The sequence below is a fragment of the Triplophysa rosa genome, linkage group LG5, assembly GCF_024868665.1.
Source record: "Triplophysa rosa linkage group LG5, Trosa_1v2, whole genome shotgun sequence".
Lineage (NCBI taxonomy): Eukaryota > Metazoa > Chordata > Actinopteri > Cypriniformes > Nemacheilidae > Triplophysa > Triplophysa rosa.
The window spans coordinates 24714165-24740387 of record NC_079894.1 but is presented as its reverse complement, the minus strand read 5'-3'; the positions used below and the strand labels follow the sequence as shown (position 1 = coordinate 24740387).

At 39.6% G+C, this 26223-nt stretch overlaps 1 protein-coding gene across 1 annotated transcript; it reads left to right on the top strand.

Annotated features, from left to right (window-relative positions):
* The first annotated feature begins 2088 nt into the window (after positions 1-2088).
* Positions 2089-26003, top strand: eef2b (eukaryotic translation elongation factor 2b). The gene is made up of 13 exons (XM_057335159.1): positions 2089-2180; positions 3011-3225; positions 3331-3512; positions 3592-3803; positions 4026-4204; positions 15024-15129; positions 15198-15450; positions 23724-23919; positions 23999-24365; positions 24453-24806; positions 25128-25310; positions 25400-25532; positions 25618-26003. The coding sequence occupies exons 1-13, from the start codon at positions 2178-2180 to the stop codon at positions 25809-25811; spliced, it is 2577 nt and encodes an 858-aa protein (XP_057191142.1). The 5' UTR covers positions 2089-2177; the 3' UTR covers positions 25812-26003.
* The last annotated feature ends 220 nt before the right edge of the window (positions 26004-26223 follow it).

Below are 26223 nucleotides of genomic sequence, written 5' to 3'. Positions count from 1 at the left end.
CCAATCTCTTTTATAACTCTATATTGTAACTGATTCCGAATAAAAATTGCCACTCCTCCCCCATTTCCTGTTCCTCTATCTTTCCTTACAACACTATAATCTTGTAAAACAAACTGTAGTTGAGGCTTTAACCAAGTTTCTTGTATACATATTATATATGGTTTCTTACCCTGATTATCTATAAACTTCTACACGTTGCTCCTCCCTGCCCTACTGTGTTTTGTAGTCCGCTATCACGTGACTCAGCAGCGCCAAGCTCAAGTACGCAGACGCTGCTGCAGCCAGCGAAACGAAGAGGAGCATCGTGTGGAGTTTTTTCACCTCGGTGAATAAAAACACTGCGAACTGCGATGTATGGCAGTGGGCCTTTGGGGGTAAAAAGCCAAAGATTGAAAGTACTTTATTTGTTTAAGCACTTTATTTAATTTTGTTTCTCAAACAACTGTTTGCACTTTGTTTATAAATTCACTTAAAAAGTATAATGAAAGGGAAACATGTTAATTTGTTCTATTATTGTGTCTAAACATAACACTGAACAAAAAACGGAAAAGCAGTTTCAGTAATAATAATTTTGTGCACTTTGTTTTTTTTTAAAGCTATAGAAGTAGTACTGGGATAGGGAGAAATTGTTTTGTTATCGTTTTTCTGTTCTGTTAATCTGTTATTGTTACTATTTTCCAGTAATAATTTGTTGCAAAGTTTATGTTTGCAAATTCTATTACAGTAATAAATAAATATATTTATTTATTTGGTTTAAATTATGTCCCGTGTTTTAACATTTATATGATTAATTAGCCTACAGGCACATTAAGAGCACAAATCACAAAATATTTTAGTGGTCATGAAAATGTATTCAGATTTAGCATATTAATGATGCATTCATCTGATAAATGATGACATTTCATCTACAGGAATTAAATGTAAATTCAAGTGAATGCTTCTAACAGTAAAAAGTATTGGTATCGGTATCGGCAATACTGGCCCTACAAATTTTACAGTATCGCCCACCACTACTTGCCATACCTCTTCTCCTGGGTGTATCCTCAACAGCACGCGAAGGTAAGTGAAGGAGAAAGATTCTGAGGTTAATGTGGTCCAGAAGGTGTAATATATAGGGGTGGCGACCACGCCCCTAAGCGCCGTCTTGGACCACATTGGCCAGTTACATTTTCATTTCCACTGGCGTTATTCAATAAGGTTTCAGTAAGGTTTAGAGAAGGGGGAGTCCCCTATGGGATCAGAATTGTTGCAATATTCTGAATAAATAAACTATGATCCGCAAATAAATATAGAGAGTTTCACAAACATTTTTTAAATCCACATATGCACAAAAAGCGAACCATAAATATATGTTAGACGTTCCACAAAAAGAAATGGAATTCACAAATAAATACAATGAGATTTGCAAATAAAAAATATTTACAAATTTATTTCAATGGCATTTATTTGTAGATCACTTTCTGTACATTTGTGGATCACTTTCTGCACATTCGTGGATCGCTTTCTGTGCATTTGTGAATCGCTGGACGCATTTGTGGATCAGTGCACGCATTTGTGGATCGCTTTCTGTGCATTTGTGGATTTTGAAACATTTCTAACGTCAAAACGCGCACACAATCCACAAATAGGTGGACGCCGCCCACTATCTACGCAAGCCAATCGGGTAACTTCCGCTTTCGTTGTCCAATAGGGCACGTTCTAACTTCAACCAATAGTCCCCACTCCATAGCATTTCACACAATGTTGAGAGACCTCTCTCGAAAGGGAACCTTAATTATATAAGATAAGATGAGAAAACTGGGATTTCTTAAACTGCTGACAAACAAGCAGACATATGATGCCTCTTATGTGTCATCGTATGAACGTGTCCTATTGGAACAGCCACATCAGTGGGTTTCCACACTTGTTATACAGTATATCTTGTCTCCTAATACTGTATAAACAGTATATCATTCGTTTACGTGTTATACCATTAGGAGGAGCTGTTCGTTTCAGAAACAAAATAGTTGGCGCACACACGCTTCTTGCGTCACGACGCTAAGCTCGGGACTCCGCCTGAATATAAAAGCGCGCCGCAACGTGACACATCCTTCTTCCCTGCCTCTCCCCAACAGCGGAAGGCAGCGCGCTCTTTGTAATAAAATCAGTGCCGAGTGAATCCCGAAACATCTATCAAAATGGTACGTTTTGTCTGCGTTATTTACTTTGATATAGTTACGAAGACAGCCGATGCGAGTTTCCGACCCGTTATTTACTGATTTCAAGTTATCTTAGGGTGATATAAATGCGGGACGAGGTCGGCGAGCCGTTCAAAACAAAATGGCACCGGTTATTTTGCGACATGATTGTTTTTAAGTGCCTCATAGGCGTTTGCCAGTGGGTTTTGTATTGATGTAGTTCATATTTATAGAAATAACGGCGTTGTATTACGTGTTTTTTCTTTTACGGGTTCTCCGCTAACCGGGTCTGGTTAGCCTGTTAGCTCGCCGTGCCACGTATTGTGTCGTCGCGTGTTGTGCAAAAGTCTCATTTTAAGCCATTCGTTCGTCGTTCACATGCGTTCACCCTAATGATTTAGTTACGTTACCGATTACCCTACGCTTTCATGGAAGTACTGATGTTGCGTTTGCAGTTTTAATCAGTTTGCCGGTTGCTCACGCAGGTGTGTTCGCCGGGCCGCACCGGTACGCGACAGTCACGTGGGCGAGTGCGCGAGCGTTTGCTCTGTTCCGCACGGGGACGCGCTGGTGATTTGTCAATGTGAATCACCAAACGTGTTTTGCGTTTGATCTTTAATCCAGCGAATTTAACTCCTAAACTGCCACACCAGAACTTGAAGTGTGCTGACGTCACTGTGACGCATACGTGCTTTATCGAACATTGCACTGGATTGTGATCTTTCTGTGTGTGTACTTCTCTCTGTCAGTGAACTTCACTGTCGACCAGATCCGTGCCATCATGGACAAGAAGTCCAACATCCATAACATGTCCGTGATCTCTCTCGCTCTAGGTGAACTTCACTGTCGACCAGATCCGTGCCATCATGGACAAGAAGTCCAACATCCGTAACATGTCCGTGATTGCACACGTGGATCATGGGAAATCCACATTGACCGACTCTCTGGTGTCCAAGGCTGGAATCATCGCTTCCTCCCGTGCCGGAGAGACCCGCTTCACTGACACGCGTAAAGATGAGCAGGAGCGCTGTATTACCATCAAATCCACGTAAGATGTCCTTCACGCTCGTGGGAAACCTGCGGATATCGATCGCAGTTCGACAGGTGTGCTTTGTTTTGTGCGTTTTAAAAAGCTCTCGTGCGTCTTTTACAGCGCCATCTCCCTGTTCTACGAGCTGAGCGAAAACGATCTGGCCTTCATTAAGCAGTCCAAGGATGGATCTGGTTTCCTCATTAACCTGATCGACTCACCCGGGCACGTGGACTTCTCTTCAGAGGTCACAGCTGCTCTGCGTGTCACTGATGGAGCGCTGGTGGTTGTGGACTGTGTCTCTGGTAAGATTTGTTACACCTATCGCACTGTAATCCGGAAAGGTGCGCACGTGACTTATAACACGATTTCTTTCTCTCTCAGGTGTGTGCGTGCAGACAGAAACTGTGCTGAGACAGGCCATCGGCGAGCGCATTAAGCCAGTCCTGATGATGAATAAAATGGACCGTGCTCTTCTGGAGCTGCAGTTGGAACCCGAGGAGCTGTACCAGACCTTCCAGCGTATCGTGGAGAACGTCAACGTTATCATCTCCACCTACGGCGAGGACGAAAGTGGACCAATGGGTAACATCATGGTGAGAATCCACACATCTGACTTGAACATGTACTGTGTAGCGTGTGGGGGTCTGTGAGGAGAAATCATGCACCACTCTGATGGGCTGATGAATAAACAAACACAACATCTGAGACCTTAGGAAGGGCCTTACTGTCTACACAGGCGGGTGGCATTTTGAAATAGAACGCCGTTTTCTGCTCATAACGTGGAACACGTCAGATTAACTTTTGCGTTTTCTCAGATCGATCCTGTGGTCGGTACAGTGGGTTTCGGTTCTGGTCTGCATGGTTGGGCCTTCACCCTCAAGCAGTTCGCTGAGATGTACGTGTCCAAGTTCGCTGCCAAAGGTGAAAGTCAGCTGAGCGCAGTAGAGCGCTGCAAGAAAGTCGAGGACATGATGAAGAAACTCTGGGGTGACAGGTGAGTTGTAATAAACACTAGTATGGATGCTTTAATTTAATAAAGCTGTTTCACACGTTTTAACGTTCGTCAAGTAGCAGTCGACCAGTATTGGATTTTGCCGATAACTATGATGGGCAGTACCTGCCAATAACGATTATTTAACGCAGTGTTTCCCATGGGATTTTGACAAACTTGTGGCGCTGGTGAAGTCACAAACAAATGATCATATTTGTGACGTAATTACGTCGTTAGTACTTTTTTTTGACAAGTGACATTTTTAATAAAAAAAACCTTGCAGCGTTTGGTTACAAATACCAGCCGAACTTGACTTCGCGCACGAAGGCAGCCCAGAGAAACATAGGGAGTGTAACGGAAGTCTATAAGAATTATAAACAGTAACTAACAGTGCAATAACTAATCGCATATTTAAAAATGACAATACCAATTTCTTGATAGAAATGCAATCAGAAGTTGTTGAAAGTGAAAATTAAACTTGCATTTATACAAAACTATCCTCCAATGGGCGTTTTGGCCGCCATTTTATTTTTTAAAGCTTGAGCCTTCTCGACCAATCACGTCCCTCGCATGTTATGGAAACGACAGGTCATTGTCATTGGTTAGCTCTGAAAACGGGTGTTTCAGAAAAGTTGAATTTTTTTCAACCTCAAAAGATGCTCTGCGCTGCAGAGAAAGACGCTGGTGTTTAAAAAAGCGCTCTGATGTGTTTTGAAAACACTATTTGCTCTATAGGATTATAATGTAAAACAGATGCTAGCAGCTTCAAAAAAGTCAAGTCTGAACATGAGTGTATTTTACAACGGGATGCCACCAGCAGTCACTTTAACCGCTGCTAAAATTATGGTTTATAAACGCAACATCATAGGACAAAATCACAATACAGTAATCTACTTTAAAGAGCGGCTAAATGCGGTTTGCCCTTTCTCGACAATGTGTTGCTGTTACGGATGTAACGGTATTGTAAATATCGAAGTATCGCGATAGCATTTTTTCCCGATACTATCGTGGTCGCATGACGATAGATCTTCCAGGCAAAGTGTAGTTTTTCAGGCGAATGGAGCGAGTTGAGGGAAGCGGGAACTACAATTCCCATCAACCCATGCGTGCCCATCATCCTCTGCGCTCTGCTGCCGCACGCTACAGATCAAGTTGAGCAAAAATGGCGGATGCCGCTAGTGGCATAGAAACGGATTTACAAATTGTTGAAGCTAAGGCTGGGCGGAATGATGGAATATTCCGTTACCGTGGAATAAAATGTCAACCGTAAGAGATTTTTCTATTCCGCGTAATGTAAATAAGTGGGCGTGGTTAACTCGGCGCTCTGCAAATTAGGCGCTATTCTGAAAAAAACTAATGAATTAATCAGAATAGATTAGAAGAATAGCCAGAAGATAAATATGAATAAATACATCTGATTATCAGAACTTCATTTGATATCTTTAGTACATTTTCATAACTTACCTACATTTTAACTATGGTGAGCATTTAAATGAACTGTAATAAATGAATTAGTTAAATCAATCTAAGAAAAATGAGGTAGAAAATATAGAATTATAATGGGAGATTGTTTCATGAAATATATCGTTACCGTGAAATAAAATTACTCAATCCTTGAAATAGATTTTTGGCCATTCCGCCCACCTCTAGTTGAAGCTAAAGCGAATTATAAATCGCATGTGTGGAAGCATTTCGGTTTTCCCATAACAAGAAAAGAGAAAAGGTGACGGACAGACAAAAAACAATATGCAGACACTGCCAGACTGCGGTTAAGTACAATTCGGGGAATACGACTAATATGAAGAGCCATTTGTTACATCACACCGAAAAGTTTCATGATGATAAGAGAAAAAAAAATAGCAGTTAGTGAAGCAGTGAATGAGGTGAGTGAAGCAGTGAATGAGGCGAGTACCTGACTGGTTGTGAGTTGTTAACTTTTTTCATTTGAATTTTTTCATGTTTCATGTTCTCAATTTTTATGTTATTAATTTTTATGCTATTGTATTACTGTTCTTTGCACTTTAAAATTACATAATCTAAAAATAATAAATGTGATCTTTGTTCAGTCATAGTTTAATAAACACTTATGCCACATTTTTCCAAGTCTTCATTTGTTTTTGTTTTTTTTCCTGCACAAAATTCAATAAATATTGTATCGTAGTCTTCATATCGAGGTACTATCGTATCGTGAAATGTTGATACCGTTACATCCCTAGTTGCTGTATTACGAACGCTTCTTTGATTTTAAATGCAAGTGACGGTTAAATACGAGAGGCCGAGGGCTCGCGCACACACATAGAGCTCATCAGAAGAGAGAGTGCATGCGAACACAAAAAATGAGGATGCGCACGCGGCCGGCCACGCTCCACTCACACCAAACTAGTCAGGAAGGAGAGAAGATGCGTAAGGGCTGTTTGTCCACTAGTTATTCGATCACAGATACTGTCATTTGCATGGATGGATAAAGACGCCAAATATACTTGGGCGGCCATAAATATACCTGGTAGTGTTGTCACGATACTGGAATTTCTAACTTCGATTCAATACCTAAAAAAAATCGATATTCGATACCATTTTCGATACCACGGGGAATAAACTGCCATAGCAATAAGGCCCTAAATTTTTTTCTTTATTTGAAGTTAAATTGCACAAGATTTGACAATGAGGTATATTTTACATTATTTATTGATTGTTAATCTAATGTTAATTTTACTAATACATTTACTATTTAAAATCAAAGTTGTATTTGTCAGTATTAATGGACCAGACCCTGTTGAAAAAAACAGCCTATGCTGGTTTGGTATGTTTTGATGCTGGTTTACTGGTTTGTGCTGGTTTAAGCTGGTCATATGCTGATTTAAGATGGTCCTTAGCTGGTTTAAGATCAAACCAGCATCGATCAAAACATACCTTACCCAGCATATGCTGTTGTTTTCAACAGGGGAGCTTACATAAATAGTTGTATTTTTTAACTAACATTTAAAAGAGATTAATAAATACTTTAACGAACAATGAATGAGCAATACATTTGTTCATGTTAGTTAATAGCCTACATTTTTGATTCAATTTTTTTTATTTGGCTAAATTGGCTTTTATTCAAATAGGCACATACTGTAATCATTGATCAGCGCACATATAGAAGAAACGCAAACTTTAAATGCGAGAAGTGCGAATGAGATGAGTGGATGAAATCATTGATCAGCGCACATATAGAAGAAACGCAAACTTTAAATGCGAGAAGTGCGAATGAGATGAGTGGATGAAATCATTGATCAGCGCACATATAGAAGAAACGCAAACTTTAAATGCGAGAAGTGCGAATGAGATGAGTGGATGAAATCATTGAACAGCGCACATACATTGAGCGCTATGGTAAACACGGAAGTGCAAACGTGTATCACACGCGAGAACTGTTGCGGAGACTTTACCCACACCAGCATTACTTCAAACATCAACTTAACCGGAGTGAACGAGATGAGTGGATGAAATCATTGATGAGCGCACATAAAGACAGAAAAGCGTGCATTAAACATGAGAACTGTTGCGGAGACTCTGTACGAACATAAACAACATATAACCAGGGCGAATGAAACGAGTGGATAAAATTATTGATCAGCGCACATACATAGAGCACTATGGTAAACATGGGAAGTGTAACGAGCGTGCACCACGCCTGATGTGTTACTGAGACTGGCCATCTTTTCTAACATTAACACTATTTAACTGCCGCAAACGAGTCGAGTCTGTGAGAGGAGGCGGAGCTCTGTTATGCGTTCACGTGCAGTGTGTGTTAACTCACTGTCGGAAAAGAGAAAGAGAGCTGGAACGTGCAGCTGGTATCGATATGTGGGACATGGGTATTGGAACCGTTTCAGATTTCTCAGTATTGATACATATCGAAATATCAATATTTTTGACAACACTAATACTTGGGCGCCCAAGGAAATGCATTGTGTGGGCAACGCGGTTTAAAGATATATATATATATATTTTTTTTTTCATTCTGAATCAAAACATAACACTTAAGTAAAACAATAATGATGTTTATTAGGCTACATCAATACACAGTATTGGCTGATCCATGAAACCGAAATGTCCCTTTAAATAAAACACTTAAATATGAACTATATTGATAAGTGTTAAACTACTGTATGGTTTAAACAAAACTTAAAGTGAGTTTTCTACATTGACAACTTAAAACATGGTTCTAGCATCAAATTAATGACGTCTGAGAGATCAATTGTAATATTTTACAACATTGCAAAACAGTTTTACTTGGACATAGCCTTGGTGAGCATAGCTTTACTATTCTTGATAGGGATGCACCGATACCATTTTATAAAGACAGAGTAAGAGTACAGATTTTTTTTTTCTGGTACTTGCCGATACCAATATAATTATAATTAAAGCTGCAAGCAGCGATGATCGGGCCCTCGCGCAAAAGTGCAACCGCAACCCTGTGCCATAACCACCCGTCGGCCTCAGGAACAGTGAACGGTGGGCAACGTGCATATAAGGAGTTACATTATAGATTTTTCCGTGCCATATTTCCTATTGCCAGCTGGTGGCGCTATTACTATAAGTGAACACTGACGTGGATATGTGTTCAGGCCAGGACTCTTATAAAACATGTAAAGTGTGAGGCCGGTCGGACATTGCGTGCCTGAGTTACTATAGCTTCCCGTTTCATGGCGAAACATCAAACTGTGTCAGGCCGCCACGGACACGCCCCTCAACGAAAAGTCTGGAACTTGCAATGTATCGTCACAAAGGTCTAGGAAGTTATATTATAGAAAGACTTTAATTTATTTACATGTACCAGATTTCCTGTTATTTATTTAAATGTCACATTCCCTTTTGCCAGCTGGTGGCGCTATTGCTATGAGTGAACAGTGACATGGATATGTGTTCAGGCCAGGACTCTTATAAAACATGTGAAGTTTGAGGCTGGTCAGACATTGTGTACCTGAGTTACTATAGCTTCCTGTTTCATGGCGAAACATCAAACTTTGTCAGGCCGCCACGGACACGCCCCTCAACAAAAAGTCAGGAACTTGCAATGTATAATCACAAAGGTGTGAAGATCATGCTTGCCAAATATGACGCTGAATTGTTTGAATCTCTATGAGGAGTTAATCACAGTTTAAAACATGTCACTTCCTGTGTCCTGCAGGTGGCGCTATAACTGTATCTGAAAATTACCATGTAGATGTCTGCAGGCCAGGACTTTTATCAAATGTGTGAAGTCTGGGGCCTGTTGGACATTGTATGCCTGAGTTACAACAACTTCCTGTTCATGGCGAAAGCCAAATTTTGGCAGGCCGCCAGGGTCACGATCCCCCACGAAAAGTCAAGATCTCCGCAATTTAGTTTCGCAAAGGCCTTAAGATGAGAATGACATGAAAATGATGTTGATCGGATTAAAACTCTAGGAGGAGTTCGTTAAAGTACGATGCCTGCAGATTGCAAAAATTTACAAAATTGCACAGGAAATTAAAAATAACGGACTTCCTGTTGAGTTTAGAGATATGCTCCAAGAGACTTTTCTTAATGATTCGGGGTGTTCTATGAGTCCACCAAATTTGGTGCATGTACATTTTGCGTAGCGGCCTGGGCAGTTCTAGGTGGCGCTAGCGAGCCATTTTGCCACGCCTAATTTTGAAACACCTATCAGATGTAAATTTTCGCCACGTCTGATGCATGTGCAAGTTATTGTGAGTTTGAGCATGTTTAGGCCTTCAAATTAGCGATCAAAGAGGGAGAAGAACACAGAAACAATAGGGCTCTGCACTGCGGTGCAAGCCGGTGGCTTGCTCCTCCGTGCTCGGGCCCTAATTATGTTAATAAACCAGTATCTTACTGGTACATTTTCTTTTGTTTTTAGGTTTAAGTGCTTTAGTAAACATGCTAGTAAAATTGTGCTTTTTTTTATAAAGTTAACAATAGGTGTGTAACGATACTTCGTATTACGATATTTTGCAAGGCAAAATGTTACGATGCGCACAGTAGAGAGATGGGGAAATTTTCCGATATGCCAGCGCGTCACGTGTGCTTATCTCACATATGCGGTAGAGAGAGAAGCACAAGACACAATCTGTGTCTCCAAGTGGTTTACAAAGCGTCATATTTTCCTTCACAATCGCTGGTAAAACAGCAAACTTGAAGCGTGACTGCAGGCGAGTCACCCCGAAACTCATTACAAAGGCAGCACAAACGTTTTTAAATGTCAATGTTAATTTATCCGCTAACGTGAGCTTCTGCATAACGTGATATGCAACATAAAGTAAGCCAAAAGAAACCAGCGCTGTTCCGATCAGAGAAGCGATGAAGTGAGTCGTACTGTATATTAAAAGATCGAATGACATCCTAAAAAACAAGTATGTGATTTGCATGATTGAAGAAATGTAATGCAGTTTATGTAATGTCTTTTTGAAAGATTTTTCTCATTCATTACAGTCTCAAGCAAAGACAGCGCAGCTTCAAAGAGACATAAGCCAATAGCGCTTGAGTGTGAGCTCTGTCAGAGCGTTTCATTGGTTGAATGTACGTTGAATGAACGAACGAGTCAATTGAGTCAAAATGAGACTGAATGAACTGCTACATGTCGTTCATGGTCTAATATTCTCTGTGTAGACTAGTAGACTAATATAATGTAGATTTCCACAATGCATATCCAGTAGTTACTCAACATTTCTGAAAAATAAAGGTAATGCTCTGGTTTAATTTAATTCCAAGGTAAAGTAAATTGTCAAAACAGTTAAATCTTTGTATGGAACATTTAATTACACCAATTAAATTAGTTAATCCAGATAGAGTTTAGTAGACTAATATAATGTAGATTCCATCGACTAAAACTGATAAATTGGGATGACTAAAACTAAATTGCATTTTAGTCAAGACTAAATGACTAAAACTAAATCAAAATTTCTGTCAAAATTGACACTGATCTTAATTATAATTTCAGTTAAGCCTTAAAATGTTACAATTCTTTTAGGGATGCACCACCGAATGTTCTGCCACCGAAAATGTTTGGCCGAAAACAGCAGAAAACGCAAGTTTGGTGTTCGGCCAAATATGTGAAGTGGCCGAATAAATTTTACCGAACATGACTTGTGATACGATCAAGCAGCAACCGACAGAGACATGCGTGCGCTTTATTACTGCCGCAAACATTTTGGCAGTGTGTGTGTGTGGAGCATTTTAAAGTGTCGGAGAAAGACACAGCACGGGACTTGCCGCACGGAAGTAAATTTCCGAATGAAAGCATCTTTACCGGTCGGTAACTTCTGTACTTCAGACTGGAGCGGGCGGTCTGACCGTAGCCCCGCCGCTCCTGACATCCTTTCATACAGTGGTCGCGTGCACACAGTTCCCTGTACTAAACAACTTGTCAAAGTATGTTCTGTGCATCCCGGCTACGAGTGCACCTTCTGAGAGGACAATCAGCTTTTGTGGGCGGAGTTTGGAGGAGAGATGTAAACTGAAATGGTTGTCAGTCAGCATCAGTCAGAATTGCTTGCATTGGGTGTTTTTCTTTCTTTAAATCTTTTTGCAATGTAGCCTATAATAATCCAACAGTTTTCGTTTATTCGTATTTTTAGCTTATAGGCCTAATGTTGAATGACACGTTTTAATGAACTGTTTTGTTGTAGGGGTACAGAGTAACTTGCATTACATAGGCCTAATTAATATAGGCTATTCATGAAGGGAGAGGGCTCAATTTTTTGTTGGAATTTACTTTGTTTTGCTCAATTTTATATTGTTGTATTATATTTTATTGAAAAGACAAATTGTAAAAAGCACATTTTGACTATTCAGTTTGAAAAAACATGTTCGGTATTATTCGGCCTTTGGCCAAGTGTTTTACATCATGTTCGGCTTCAGCCAAGAATTTTCGTTTCGGTGCATCCCTAAATTCTTTAAGTTGTATGTGCAACAAAATAAGTTACTGAAATTGTTAATATTTTGAAAATAAATGTTATTTGAATGTGGACGAATTATAAAAAAATTCAAGGGGCATTGCATGGTAAAATGTGAGTGTTTATAACTTAAGTTAACCAGACTTTTATTTTGATGGGACACCGCAAAGAGCGATAGGCCTTTTTCACATTTCAGGGTTTTTGACTTCCGTGTCGTTTGACATAGAGTAAACAATGTTCCGGTTACAGCAGTATCAAAGTCTAAAAAGTGTCTGGATTAAATGCCTTCATATAAATAATGTAAACGAGCTTAATACCTTATAAGGGTGTGCAAAGCAGCCGGTATCTGTATTTGTATTTGTTGAGGGGGGGGAAGTATTTGTATTTGTATTAGAGTAAAATTCAAAATAGGCGTAAAAATCCAGTTTTTTTGCGTTACACTTCTAATTTACGTTATAGTGTACGTAATCAGAGCGAACATGAGAGCACCCGACTGCAGACGTCAATAATGAAGCGTGACGGAACAATCTCCCGATCAAACTCCGCTTCCCGAAAGTTATAAACTGCCTCCGGAACCCAGTTAAGGTACGAAAATCTATTCAACAAAAATAGTGATGCACGCAGTGAAGCCTTTTTTTGCTCAGCCGAGCCTTCTCTGTTGCTGTGTGGAGCAGCCTGTGTCAGTCACCTCTTTTACCCCCCCGTCCCCCCCCTCCCCGACTCCTGAATGTCACTCACTCACTCATGTGGGCATAGCTTTTTGATATAAAGTTTTTCTTGTTCCCGAATACAAATATTTTTTAAAGTATTTGTTAGAAATAAGTATTCGTAAAAAACACGCTATTTGTGCCTTTCCGAATACCGTATTCGGGTTCGGCTCCACCCCTAATACCTTATCTAGTGCTTCTGACATTAAAATATTAAACATTTGTAATAATGTAAAATATAATCAGACGTTTTACTTGCGGGTGCATTGGATCATTGCCACGCATTATGTATGCGTGTTTTAGGTCTACTGTGATAGGGGAGTGAATAGTTGTTAATGTATAGGCTACAGTATTTCAAATAAATGGAAGACCATGATTATTCTGGAACATTAGAAACTTATTTGCAGTATTGAAAGCAACCCATTTAAAGATTGGAGAAGGACAATACAGCTGTTTATGGTAAGCATTTGATAAAAAAGGTCTAACTTATTATTAGTTAGAGCACAATGTAATACGTATTCTTAACCTTGGTAAATTTTGAAGTTCTACATTTAATGCGTTTTCACAATTTAAGTTTTAACATTTTACATTTGGTATTATTAATGAAACTTATTTTCATAATAAAAAAGAAACCTTACTTTAGCAGTTTGATATCTTATTTACTAACAAATATTAACGAGTTACACACTGTTAACAGTGTACTAGTATTTTAATGTAATTTCTGATAATACAGTGACGTGATCACGTTTGAGTAACACGCAAGCTGAGCTCAAAACGAATAAATGAAAATTTTCAGTCTTAGTGCACAAAACAGATAAAGCACAGATATTACTTTTCATATTTAAAATATTAGTCTCAATGAAAAGACCGTACGGATAAACGCAAGTAGCTTTAAATGACAAGCGCATTCTATTACTATGGGAATTTATCTGTAGGGGAATTGCAAATGGTGTTTGTGTTCATGTCCTCGTACAGTGAAACGCTGGCGCTGAAAGCTCCACAAGCATCACGTGTTCCGTACACGCAACCACGGCACTCTTTCACACACAGACACGCAAGAATACATATTTAAACAGTATATGAATATTTCGTTAGCTGTTACGTTTAACGTTAGCTGTTCAGCGCTAATTTCTTGTTAGGAAATAATAAATTTGCCAGATTCCTTACCATTCTGTGTTATACAGCAAATTTTGTTTTCATTTCTAGATTCCGTCCGCGTTTTCCGCATTACGGAAATCATAGTGCTCTATGTATGTCACATGAGGCATAGGTGTTTGGTGTCGGTTTGTCATTGAGTACATGAGCTTGGTATCGGTGCATCCCTAATTCTTGAAAACGCTTCTTTAAAAGCTGCATCAGAAATGAATACCATGTCCATGATATGAAAGGTGTCATCTGCTTCTATGTGCAATGAAGTCTGGGGTTACTGTAATCATAATGATCAACACAAGAATACAAAGCCCTTTGACAAACTTTGTGTCTTGGCAAAATTTAGAAGTATTTGTGTGTGCCTATAATGTCTCTGCAGACTCTCTGCAGGAGGGGAGATTTGCTGTGACACGTAGACATGCTGGCTCTGTTCGACACTTGTGAGATTTACTGCATCGACTAACTGCAATGTGCTCTACCTTGTCATTGTCAAACTTTTAAATCCGCAAATAATGTAACCCGTTCCGCTCTGTGCATTGTGTAGTCTCATGTGTGCGTCTCCACAGGCTGTCAGTATTTGTATTTCCGCCTCTAGAGGTCACTGTTTTACTCTATACTCATTCCATATCACAGTGAAGCTTTCGCTGCTGTGTCTGGATCAAACGCAACCAGGAAAAACTATCAGTGGGCATTTTTGCCGATTAATGATAGTTATCAGGGGCAGTCGTGGCCTAATGGTTAGAGAGTCGGACTCGTGACCAGAAGGTTGCCGGCGGATAACGACTGAGGTGCACTTGAGCAAGGCACTTTACCCCTACTTGCTCCCCGGGCGCTGCAGTGATAGCTGCCCACTGCTCCGGGTGTACGCGTGTTCACGACTTGCTGTGCGTGTGTTCACTACTCTCTGGATGGGTTAAATGCAGAGGTCACATTTCGGGTATGGGTGACCATATCTGACTAATAGGTCACTTTCACTTCATCATTATTGGGGCTGATGAATCGGTCAACCTCTATTGTTAAGCATAAAGCTCTTTTCTGCTTGTTCAGGTACTTTGACCCAGCCACTGGTAAATTCAGCAAGTCAGCCAACGGCCCCGATGGCAAGAAACTTCCCCGCACCTTCGCCCAGCTCATCCTGGACCCCATCTTCAAGGTAAACGCTCAAACCCAACGACATGTTGTGAAGTACGTTTTCACTGAACCGTCACCTTCTGTCTGCAGGTGTTTGATGCCATCATGAACTTCAAGAAGGACGAAACCGCCAAACTGGTTGAGAAGTTGGACATCAAGCTGGATGTTGAGGATCGAGAAAAAGAGGGCAAACCCCTGCTGAAGGCCGTGATGCGTCGCTGGCTGCCAGCTGGCGAAGCTCTTCTTCAGATGATCACCATCCACCTGCCGTCCCCCGTCACTGCTCAGAGATACCGCTGTGAGCTGCTGTACGAGGGACCTGGAGATGATGAGGCTGCCATGGGTATGCACACACACACTTTAAAAAACATCTCAATCCTTTGAAAATTTTCACATTTTAGGGCTTTATTTTAATGTAAGTAAGGTAGTTTCACAGCTTCTGATGAACTGTGTTTAACGGAAAGGTTAGAAAAGATGATGGCTTCTAGGGGTGGGACAATATATCGATATTGTGATGTATCTTCGACATCCTCAGTGCGATATGAGAATCGATACGCTGGTGCCAAACACAGATATTTTAAATGATTAATGAAATAAAACGCTATAAATATATTTCCAACAATTATTACGTCATAGCTTCACTGGGTGGTGCTTAGGGATGCAACGATTGTAGATTTTGTTGGTACGGTTATAGTCTGAGGAATAATCATGGTTGCAAGATTATGCATATATCAATTTCTACATTTTTACTGGCCCTGACAAAAATTGTACTTGCCTGCCACAAAAAGTAACAAACAATTACGATAGTTTTTTAATAGTTTATTTCAAATAAAAAACACAAAATTAGCAATGAAGTGTATTACAAGAATAAACGCGTTGCTTGAACCACTAAACTGTATTGTACTTTTAAATAAAATATAACTATTAACTACATTAATTAATATTAGTGCTGTCAATCGATTAAAAAAATTTATCGGATTAATCACACATTTTTTCTGTGATTAATCACGATTAATCGCACACAACAATTATATTTTAAAATATACTTTAACATTTTAATAATTTCACATTTAATCTTCAAATTGATGTAGAAACAACATATTTCTTTAACAGCATCATTTTATGAAAGCTAACATTTTGATATTAGTATTGTAACTGATGTCTCTATTAAATTGATTATTTTAACATTAATTATAGCCATTCAACAGTATAATTGAGAGCTCATGTAGGAAATTGAAGGACACTTTACAGTCTTTAATGCTAAATTATAAAATTAAATGCAGAAGAATTCTCATTAAAGCTATAAAATCACATTGATTTCTTTTATTTTGTTCTTTGATTAACATTAGTGACAGGAGTCACAGCAGCACGTTTAAGAACGCGGCCCCTTTAAGAGCTGTCTCAGTTCGCAGATCTGACCGTCACCGCACTCCCATTTTCACAACTCTTTGCATTCATTTAAGATTTTATTTTACACTTTGAAGTCTGTGCTTAAGAAAATGCTAGACAAAACGGGCTTTCTGACATAATCTTGTGTGGTTTTATCCATTCAAGCACGAAAGAGAACTTAACACGGATGCGCTGTCTGACAGAGATTCACCGACGCAGCCGTGACTGTTTACACCAGACTGGACCTCTCGTTGCGTTTTGCCGCGTCCCACAGTTTAGAAGCTGTCTATCTTCATTGAACGCGTCAAAGCAACTGTTTAAAATCGCGCTTAAGTGGTTTAAAAGCCTGTACACGAATAAGAGCGTGATTACATAATGTAACGCTAGACAAAGGATGTCAAAACAAACGGATGCTGCATTAATTGCGATAAATATTTTCTCACGCGTTAATTTGAAAAAATTAATCGCATGCGTTAACGCGTTAACGTTGACAGCCCTAATTAATATTAAACTCCAGTGTATGATTTAAACAAAATTATAAGTAGGTCTTTTCTAAAATTATTTAAAACATTCTTGGCTCCAAACTAGCAGAATGACGGGTCCATTGTAATTTTACAATATATACTGTCGTGTTCACATGCGTGTTTGTTTACATTAAAACGAATGTCATTAACATTAGCCATTCGTGCTGTCTCTGTCATCTGTTTTCTATTTTGGAGGCGGATCTTGCACGCACGAGCACACACAATACTGACAAATGCCTATCCATAGTTACAATATACAGGGTTCCTACGGGTGCTTTAAATCCTGTAAAATGATTGAATTTGAATAGTCATTTTAAGGTTAGAAAAGTGATTGGATTTGGGATCAAGTGCTTAAAACTGCTTAAAACTTTAATTTTGTTGCTTTCATAATAATTCGCAATTTTACGGAGAATTTTTCTTTTGAAATAAAATATACATTTTGCACAACGAAAATACGAAAAAAATTGGTGCGTGGCTATAATGTTATCTGCCAGTCTTTTGGATGTGCGCCCTCTGGTGGAGCAGAGTAGGAGATGAAAATATGCTGGGCGTTTGCTGTTTCAATGCTTGTTGGCTGGAGGACGAAAATGACAAATTATGGCTAAAACGTGGACCAAATCCTCGAGTGGCCACCTGCAAAGTATGCAAAAAGGATGTGCAGCTCTTCACCATGGGGCCAGCTGCGCTTTCAAGTAGGGCTGTCACGATAAATGTCACGTGATTTATGCACAGCTTTTGAGTGAAGTACGGAAAATGCTGCTGCATCCGAAAGCCAGAGGGCGCTCTCGTGCGGAAACTCCAAATACGCACTGCAGAAGAAGACCATGACACCTTCTAGAATCTATGCCTATGGACATCTTTTTATCACTGTTACTCAAGCCTCATCAGGTATTTTTATGATGAAGTATATAATGATCATGTTTGACGGGTGTTGCTTTTTCAAATGCACATTATAAGAGACTCAAACTCGCACTGCTTTTAGATCGAGCAGCATTTCCTACTGATCCCAGAGCCGTGCTTCACGGACAAGCTACGCATTAAAAAAATATTGACACATTGCATATCGCAGCTAGCTCGATTGCAATAGGATTTAGTGGTACCGCAATAAAATATCGTGCAGCCCTACTTTCAAGCCACATGAAAGGTAAGTTTTTCAATTATTTCGAAATTTTCGATTAGGCCAATTAAGTCTAAGGTAGATGGAAAAATTCGCGAACTATTTAATTTTTGGGAGGGATGTAAAGTGTAATTGTAGGTCTTTTTTGCCAGATATGGTCGGAAATGAACAGGGACTCACGCAGAAATTAACCTATCTTACTTAAAAACTACGTCAAGTTGTGCGTGTGTGTGTGTGCTCACCGACTGAATTCTGCAGTGTCGCGATTCTTTTTCATCAAACAACAAAGTGCTAATACGATGTTAACGATATCAGGGATTAGATTTTTTTCGTATAAAGATTTTTTTTTTTTTTTTAGCTCGCTGGGATCACCCGCGTAAAGTGCAAAATGTTTTTGTGACGGGGTGGGGGTTGGGTGCTGTGTGGTATAAATGGCGTAGATGCGCCATCTAGTGGCTGTGTATTGAAACAGAGAAATACATTCCTGTTTTAGTTTTTTAACACTACACAAAAGTTTGAACAAAATACAATCAAGGGAACTTTTATAACGTAATGTTAAACAAATATCTTTAAGATTGAAATACATATGATAGATATGATAACCAGTTCATTTTTTTTCTTCTGAACTGTCACAAATTTACCGGTGGGGCATTTTCCATACTGTTAAAACAGTACCTTAGTCTTATCCTAAAGTAATATTGACAAACTAAATATATCATTTGAAAGCTTACAACCTACTGTTCCCACATTTGGTGACTAATTTTCAAAACAAATTACATAGGAACAGTATTATATTAATTGCATTTTAATGAGCAAAAATTGTTTTAAATTTAAAGAAAAACTTGATCGATTCTCTATTTGTGATGCGGCGGCAACCTATAATTTGCACCCATGTTCTTTCCATGTTTCTTTTGTTATTTTATGTGGTCAAATCATATCAATTACAAATAAGTGCCCACAGTACTGTATAGGATGTCTGCTTTGTGAGTTAAATGACAATTTGCTCAAGTCTTTTATGGAATAAATTGAGTATAGTTAGTAGTGTTGTCACGATACTGGAATGTCTAACTTCAATTCAATTCAATTTTATTTATATAGCGCTTTTCACAATGTGCATTGTTCCAAAGCAGCTTTACAGGAGCAAATAAGAAAAACACAGAAAGGTAAAACACAGCACAGTGCATGGTGTTTATAGACCAAGCAAGATCATTATAATAAATAATATCTAATAAATAAATGACTTCGATTCAATACCTAAAAAAAATCGATATTCGATACCATTTTCGATACCACGGGGAATAAACTGCCATAGCAATGAGGCCCTAATAAGCAATAGCAATATAGGCCTTTTAAATTTTTATTTGAAGTTAAATTGAACAAGACTAGACAATGAGGTATATATTTTTACATTATTTATTAATTGTTAATCTAATGTTAATTTTACGAATACATTTACTATTTAAAATCAAAGTTGTATTTGTCAGTATTAATGGACCAGACCCTGTTGAAAAAACCAGCCTGTGCTGGTTTGGTATGTTTTGATGCTGGTTTGCTGGTTTAAACTGTTCATGTGCTGGTTTAAGATGGTCATATGCTGATTTAAGATGGTTCTTAGCTGGTTTAAGATCAAACCAGCATCGATCAAAACATACCTTACCCAGCATATACTGGATTTTTCAACAGGGGAGCTTACATAAATAGTTGTATTTTTTAACTAACATTTAAAAGAGATTAATAAATACTTGAACAAATGTATTGCTCATTCATTGTTCGTTAATGTTAGTTAATAGCCTACGTTTTTATTTGGCTAAATTGGCTTTTATTTACATAGGCCCATACTGTAATCATTGATCAGCGCACATATAGACAGAAACGCAAACTTAAACGCAAGAACTGTTGCAGAGACTCCGCACTGGACATCTTTCTAACATTAACAACTTTTAACCAGAGCGAATGAAACGAGTAGATAAAATCATTGAACAGCGCACACACATAGAGCGCTATGGTAAACACGGAAGTGCAAACGTGTATCACACGCGAGAACTGTTGCGGAGACTTTACTCGCACCAGCATTACTTCAAACATCAAATTAACCGGAGCGAACGAGACGAGTGGATGAAATCATTGATCAGCGCACATAAAGACAGAAACGCGTGCATTAAACATGAGAACTGTTGCGGTGACTCTGTACTAACATAAACAACATATAACCAGGGCGAATGAAACGAGTGGATAAAATTATTGGTCAGCGCACATACATGGATCGCTATGGTAAACACGGGAAGCGTAACGAGTGTGCACCACGCCAGATGTGTTACTGAGACTGGCCATCTTTTCTAACATAAACACGATTTAACTGCCACAAACGAGTCAAGTATGTAAGAGGAGGCGGGGCTCTGTTGTTATGCGTTCACGTGCAGTGTGTGTTAACTCACTGTCGGAAAAGAGAAAGAGCGGGAACGCGCAGCTGATATCGATACGTGGGACATGGGTATTGGAACAGTTTCAGATTCTTCAGTATCGATACTTATCGAAATATCGATATTTTTGACAACACTAATAGTTAGTATATAGTATAATTACATATAATTGGCATACAGTATAACTATGGATTATCTACAAAGGAACATACAGTATATGTATGTCAGAATGTAATTAACGCAGTTGTAAGTGACTGGAAAAGTATAAAAACACACATTAAAAGTGCTTTTAAAGTGCTGGATTTTGAAGTTGGAAAAGGTGTAAGAACCCTGAATATACCCTTGTATGTGCCCTTGAGCAAGGCACCTTAACCCTACTTGCTCCCCGGACGCTGCAGTGATAGCTGCCCACTGCTCCGGGTGTACGTGTGTTCACTACTCTCTGGATGGGTTAAATGCAGAGGTCACATTTCGGGTATGGGTCACCATATCTGACTAATAGGTCACTTTCAATAATAAAATGTAAACATTTCTGCGTGTATTTTTCTACCATGTAATAACTTAAGCTAACGTTAATAGGCTACTAATGTTAGTGCGCTCTCAGCCCTGTCAGGAAAAAACTGCTGTTCCCCATTAAATGCAGCATATAGTCAATAAATTAATTACTTTTTAACATGTTAACTGCAACTGGCTCTACCTTGTCATTGTGAAACTTTTAAACCCCCATCTAATGTATTCCGCTCTGCAGACTGTGGTCTCGCGTCTCCAAACCAAACAGGCTGTCAGTTTTATTTCCACCTCTAGAGGTCGCTGTATTACACTATATTCGGAACTCTCCACCTGCGTATCTCCGTAGAGCTTTCCCTGCTGCATCTGGATCAAACGCAACTAGAAAAACTATCGGTGGGGATTATTGCCGATAGTTCAAATTGTTGTTATCGGTGCCGATTAATCTGCAAAAACAATGAATCGGTCGACCTCTATTTAATTGTTTTTACCTATGCAATCTTAATAAACTCATAATACCATAAAACTATTAGCCTAACTATAATTATAATAGACAATCAGTTAGTAATAAAATTAGAACAAATGATCAAATTATGAGCAAACACAAATAGACCAACCTGAAACGCCTAAAAAGCACTGTTGAATTTAAGTGTGGTTATCAGGTACAGAAACTGAATAAAGGAGTCAAATGTAAAATAATATGGTTTGATCTAATTTCAGTAGTATTTCAGTAATTTCATCTCTATGGAAGACACTGGGGGAGCTGTAGTGCATATGCATATTGCATATTTTAGTGTATATATTGTAACTAAAGCATGGTAATACTTGTAAAATGTGCCACCACAACACAATCACTTAAAAAAAACTAAAACATATACAAATTACCTGCAGTACAATTTAATATTTAAGCAAATCTCAGTGTGAAAACCAGTCTACCAAAATTCCATTAACACACAAGTAAAATTTTATTGTAGTCTTGCAAGTGAGAAAAAAACTGACTAGAAGCTTATCTATGACTGATAGCATTTTAATGGTGGCTTCAATTCACACCTGATCAATTAACTTAATTTACAAGTATTTGGTGGTTGTATTATTGACAGGTAAAAGCCTAAACCTTAAATATATGATGACCCAATTTTTTCCGATGTATTTCCAAGAAAAAAACATAGTCTTGTATTCAGAACAATATGGTTGTTTCAATCGCTGAATCAAAAATGTATGAGAATTTAATGTCAAAGCTCTAAAACAGACAATTAATCGGCATAATCGTCAAAGCCCTAAAACAGACAATTAATCTGCACAATCGCAATGATTTATTAGACAATTAATCGTCAATCAAATTTCATAATCGTGACAGCCCTATCAGTCAGGAGCAGTGAGTCTGTTTTAATGCTCTTCAAACAACAAAAAATAGATGTTTATTATGCTGCTGTCCATTTAAGAGCTAGCGTGCACGGATCACATGTTTTTTTCCCCCCACTGTTTTCATTGACAGCAAACTAATGGATTTATCAACGTGATATAGAGCCTATTTGCTATATAATAACATAAAATAAGTTAAATTGGTTCTATTTGCATCAGGAGTAGACTTTTAATTTGAGCATGTGCATACAGAATGTCTGCATCCTGTGAGCTGTCCTCGACACGATGCTTCTTGTCTGGTGTGCTACTCCGCTTTGTTTGTTTACGTTGCACTGAAAGCCCAACTGTCACTGCTACTGCCTTGATTGTGAATGTACATGTAAGATTGGCTGTTTGGTCTCTCTGCCATAGTTAATCTAGTGTGTCGTGGCCTCCGTGTCTGATTAGCAGGGCTCTTTAAGCTGGTACACAGCTGGTGTAACTTTGTTTTCATTTTGTGCAAGTTGCAACGTTTCTGTTCCGTGCAACAGAAACATGCGATGTAACGGAGCCTTTACGATTAATTGATATTTTTAAGTGCGGTTAATAGTGAACCTCGGTAATTGCTGCATTCCTAGTGGAGCTTAACACATGAATGAGGGAAACGTGAACGAGGGAAACGTGAACAAATGTAAAGTAGTCAGAGAAAGTTTATTATTTTACGAGCACTATCTGCCGTACTAGATGCTCAGTGCAGCAATTTTCATTAAACCCAAGCACATTAACGTTCATTCTCATATTTGCACAAAGATGTTTTCAGGTTTATTTTATTTAAGATAGTTAACACGGAGATGTTCCCTGGTTTAAGAAGCTGTTATATGTAGAAATGTACCTGGGTTATACAGTTTCTTTGAGTTAAATGTGTCAGTTCACAAAGATAGGCTTTTAATTTAAGCGTTACTTGGAATGTTTCATTACCAACATAAGTAAATATGTTATTAATTTACCTCCTGAAAACTTGAATAGTGACAAATGTTGCACTTAACCTTTTCATGGGCATTTTGTTTTCATAGTCATAGATATCGTGATGTGGTGTTATAGGATTGTCAATCGATATATCGAAGAATCTGCGCATTGTGATTGTCGGTATCATGAGCCAGTATTGCGTATCGTGAGGTACCCTGTGATTCCCACTCCTAATAGCGTAAAGCACAAAATCTGGCGTAGTATTAAAAGTCTAGTGCAGTTTTTGTTTTATCGACCATCTTGATGGAAAGACTCTGTCGAATGTAACAAATGCTTTCTTTTCGTTTGACAGGTATTAAGAACTGTGACCCGAAGGCTCCCCTAATGATGTACATCTCAAAAATGGTGCCCACCACAGATAAGGGTCGTTTCTATGCTTTCGGCCGTGTGTTCTCTGGTGTAGTGTCCACCGGTCAGAAGGTGCGAATCATGGGACCAAATTATGCCCCTGGCAAGAAGGAGGATCTCTACATCAAACCCATCCAGAGGTGTGCAATTGTCAAAAAAACCCACTTGTAACATTTAAATGGACGACGACGGTCATTAACGCTGATCTTTCTGTTTTAGGACCATTTTGATGATGGGTCGTTACGTAGAGCCCATTGAAGAGGTGCCATGCGGAAACATTGTGGGTCTGGTCGGTGTGGACCAGTTTTTGGTGAAGACTGGCACCATCACAACCTTTGACCAAGCCCACAACATGCGTGTGATGAAGTTCAGCGTGAGCCCCGTGGTCCGAGTGGCCGTCGAGGCCAAGAACCCCGCTGACCTGCCCAAACTGGTGGAAGGCCTCAAGCGTCTGGCCAAGTCCGACCCCATGGTGCAGTGCATCATCGAGGAGTCTGGAGAGCACATCATCGCTGGTGCTGGAGAACTTCACCTTGAAATCTGCCTCAAGGACCTGGAGGAGGACCATGCCTGTATTCCACTGAAGGTGAGATGCGTTTCTGTACCGGAGACGAACGCTTATACTGTTTAACAGTTTTTGTTATCTGTGTGGCTAATTTTCATCTCCTGACAGAAATCGGACCCGGTTGTGTCATACAGGGAGACCGTCAGTGAGGAGTCAGACCAGATGTGTTTGTCCAAGTCTCCCAACAAGCACAACCGTCTGTACATGAAGGCCAAGCCGTTCCCCGACGGACTTGCAGAAGATATCGAAAAGGGTGATGTCACCCCCCGTCAGGAGTTGAAGGCTCGCGCCCGTTACCTGACCGACAAATACGAGTGGGACATCACGGAGGCCCGTAAGATCTGGTGCTTCGGACCAGACGGAACCGGACCCAATCTTCTGGTGGACGTGACGAAGGGTGTGCAGTACTTGAACGAAATCAAGGACAGCGTCGTGGCAGGATTCCAGTGGGCTACTAAAGAGGTGACTTGATTTTGAACGTCAGCGACGTGTGAAAGTAGCATTAAAATCATTTTGTCTGGTCAATGAGGAGAGATCATGCACCACTCTGAAGTTGTGATTGATAACACTTCCATGAATATCTGAGACCTCTGAAGACAATTCTGGATCAGTTTTACTATTATTTTAAGCCAAACCACACTTGGGTTTTTGCATAAAATGGACACAACCGTTTTTGCTCTGTTTCCCACTTAAATATTTAGTTACAGATGTTTTTTCGTTGTAGTTTAGCCATGGGCGGCATTGCTTTGCGTTCACATTTGAACTTCTCTCTCTTTCTCTCAGGGTGCACTGTGTGAGGAGAACATGCGTGCTGTCCGTTTCGACATCCACGATGTGACGCTGCACACAGACGCCATCCACCGTGGTGGTGGTCAGATCATTCCCACAGCCCGCAGGGTTCTGTACGCCTGTCAGCTTACAGCCGAGCCCAGACTCATGGAGCCTGTTTATCTGGTGGAGATCCAGGTGAGATAAACGTTTTGTTAGCATTTTAGCCCTTTGGAAAAACAGTCCGTTTGCAAAACACATCCTCACATGATGTTCTCTTGTTGCAGTGCCCAGAGCAGGTTGTTGGTGGCATCTACGGTGTGTTGAACAGGAAGCGGGGCCATGTGTTTGAGGAGTCTCAGGTCATGGGCACACCCATGTTTATTGTTAAGGCTTACCTGCCCGTCAACGAGTCTTTCGGTAAGTCTAGAGCCAGAGTCCTTATTTTTGTACTCCGATGGGTGTTTCAGACCTGACTCGTGTTGTCTTTTTTTGCCATCTGCAGGTTTCACAGCTGATTTGCGCTCCAACACAGGTGGTCAGGCCTTCCCACAGTGTGTGTTTGACCACTGGCAGATCCTGCAGGGAGATCCCAAAGACCCCGCCTCAAAACCCTTCCAGGTCGTCGGTGAGACGCGTAAACGCAAGGGCTTGAAGGAGGGCATCCCAGCACTAGATAACTTCCTCGACAAGTTATAAGCAACAGAACTACATGCCTCCCCTCTATAGCCCCTTCCACATCTCATTCATATGTCATTCCTTTCTCCTGCACTTGTTTATTTCTTCCACTCGGGAGTACAAGAGAGGACTGGACTCTACAGGCACCACACGCAAACCGCACAGTTACGTGATTATGTAAATCTAAGTAAAGAAAATAAAAACTGAAAAGTATTTGTGTGTGGCGCTTTAATTGCAAAATGGCAAGTGCAAATGTTTTCTGTTGAAGGTTTAACTTTACTTATATTCTTACCAAACACATACGGGAGTCAAGTTTTTATTAAATTAAATTGAGCCGAATTTAATTTCAACTACTGTTGATGACTTGCATGGATTAAAGTTCTCCGTCGCTGCAACAGATTTCCATTAATTACAGCGAGTCTACGACGGATTT

Bases quoted from the DNA above. Each gene is read 5' to 3' on its own strand.
- eef2b (XM_057335159.1), top strand. The intron at 23,920-23,998 runs GTGTGCAATTGT...TTTCTGTTTTAG, and splicing joins TACATCAAACCCATCCAGAG to GACCATTTTGATGATGGGTC. The intron at 25,311-25,399 runs GTGAGATAAACG...CTCTTGTTGCAG, and splicing joins TTTATCTGGTGGAGATCCAG to TGCCCAGAGCAGGTTGTTGG.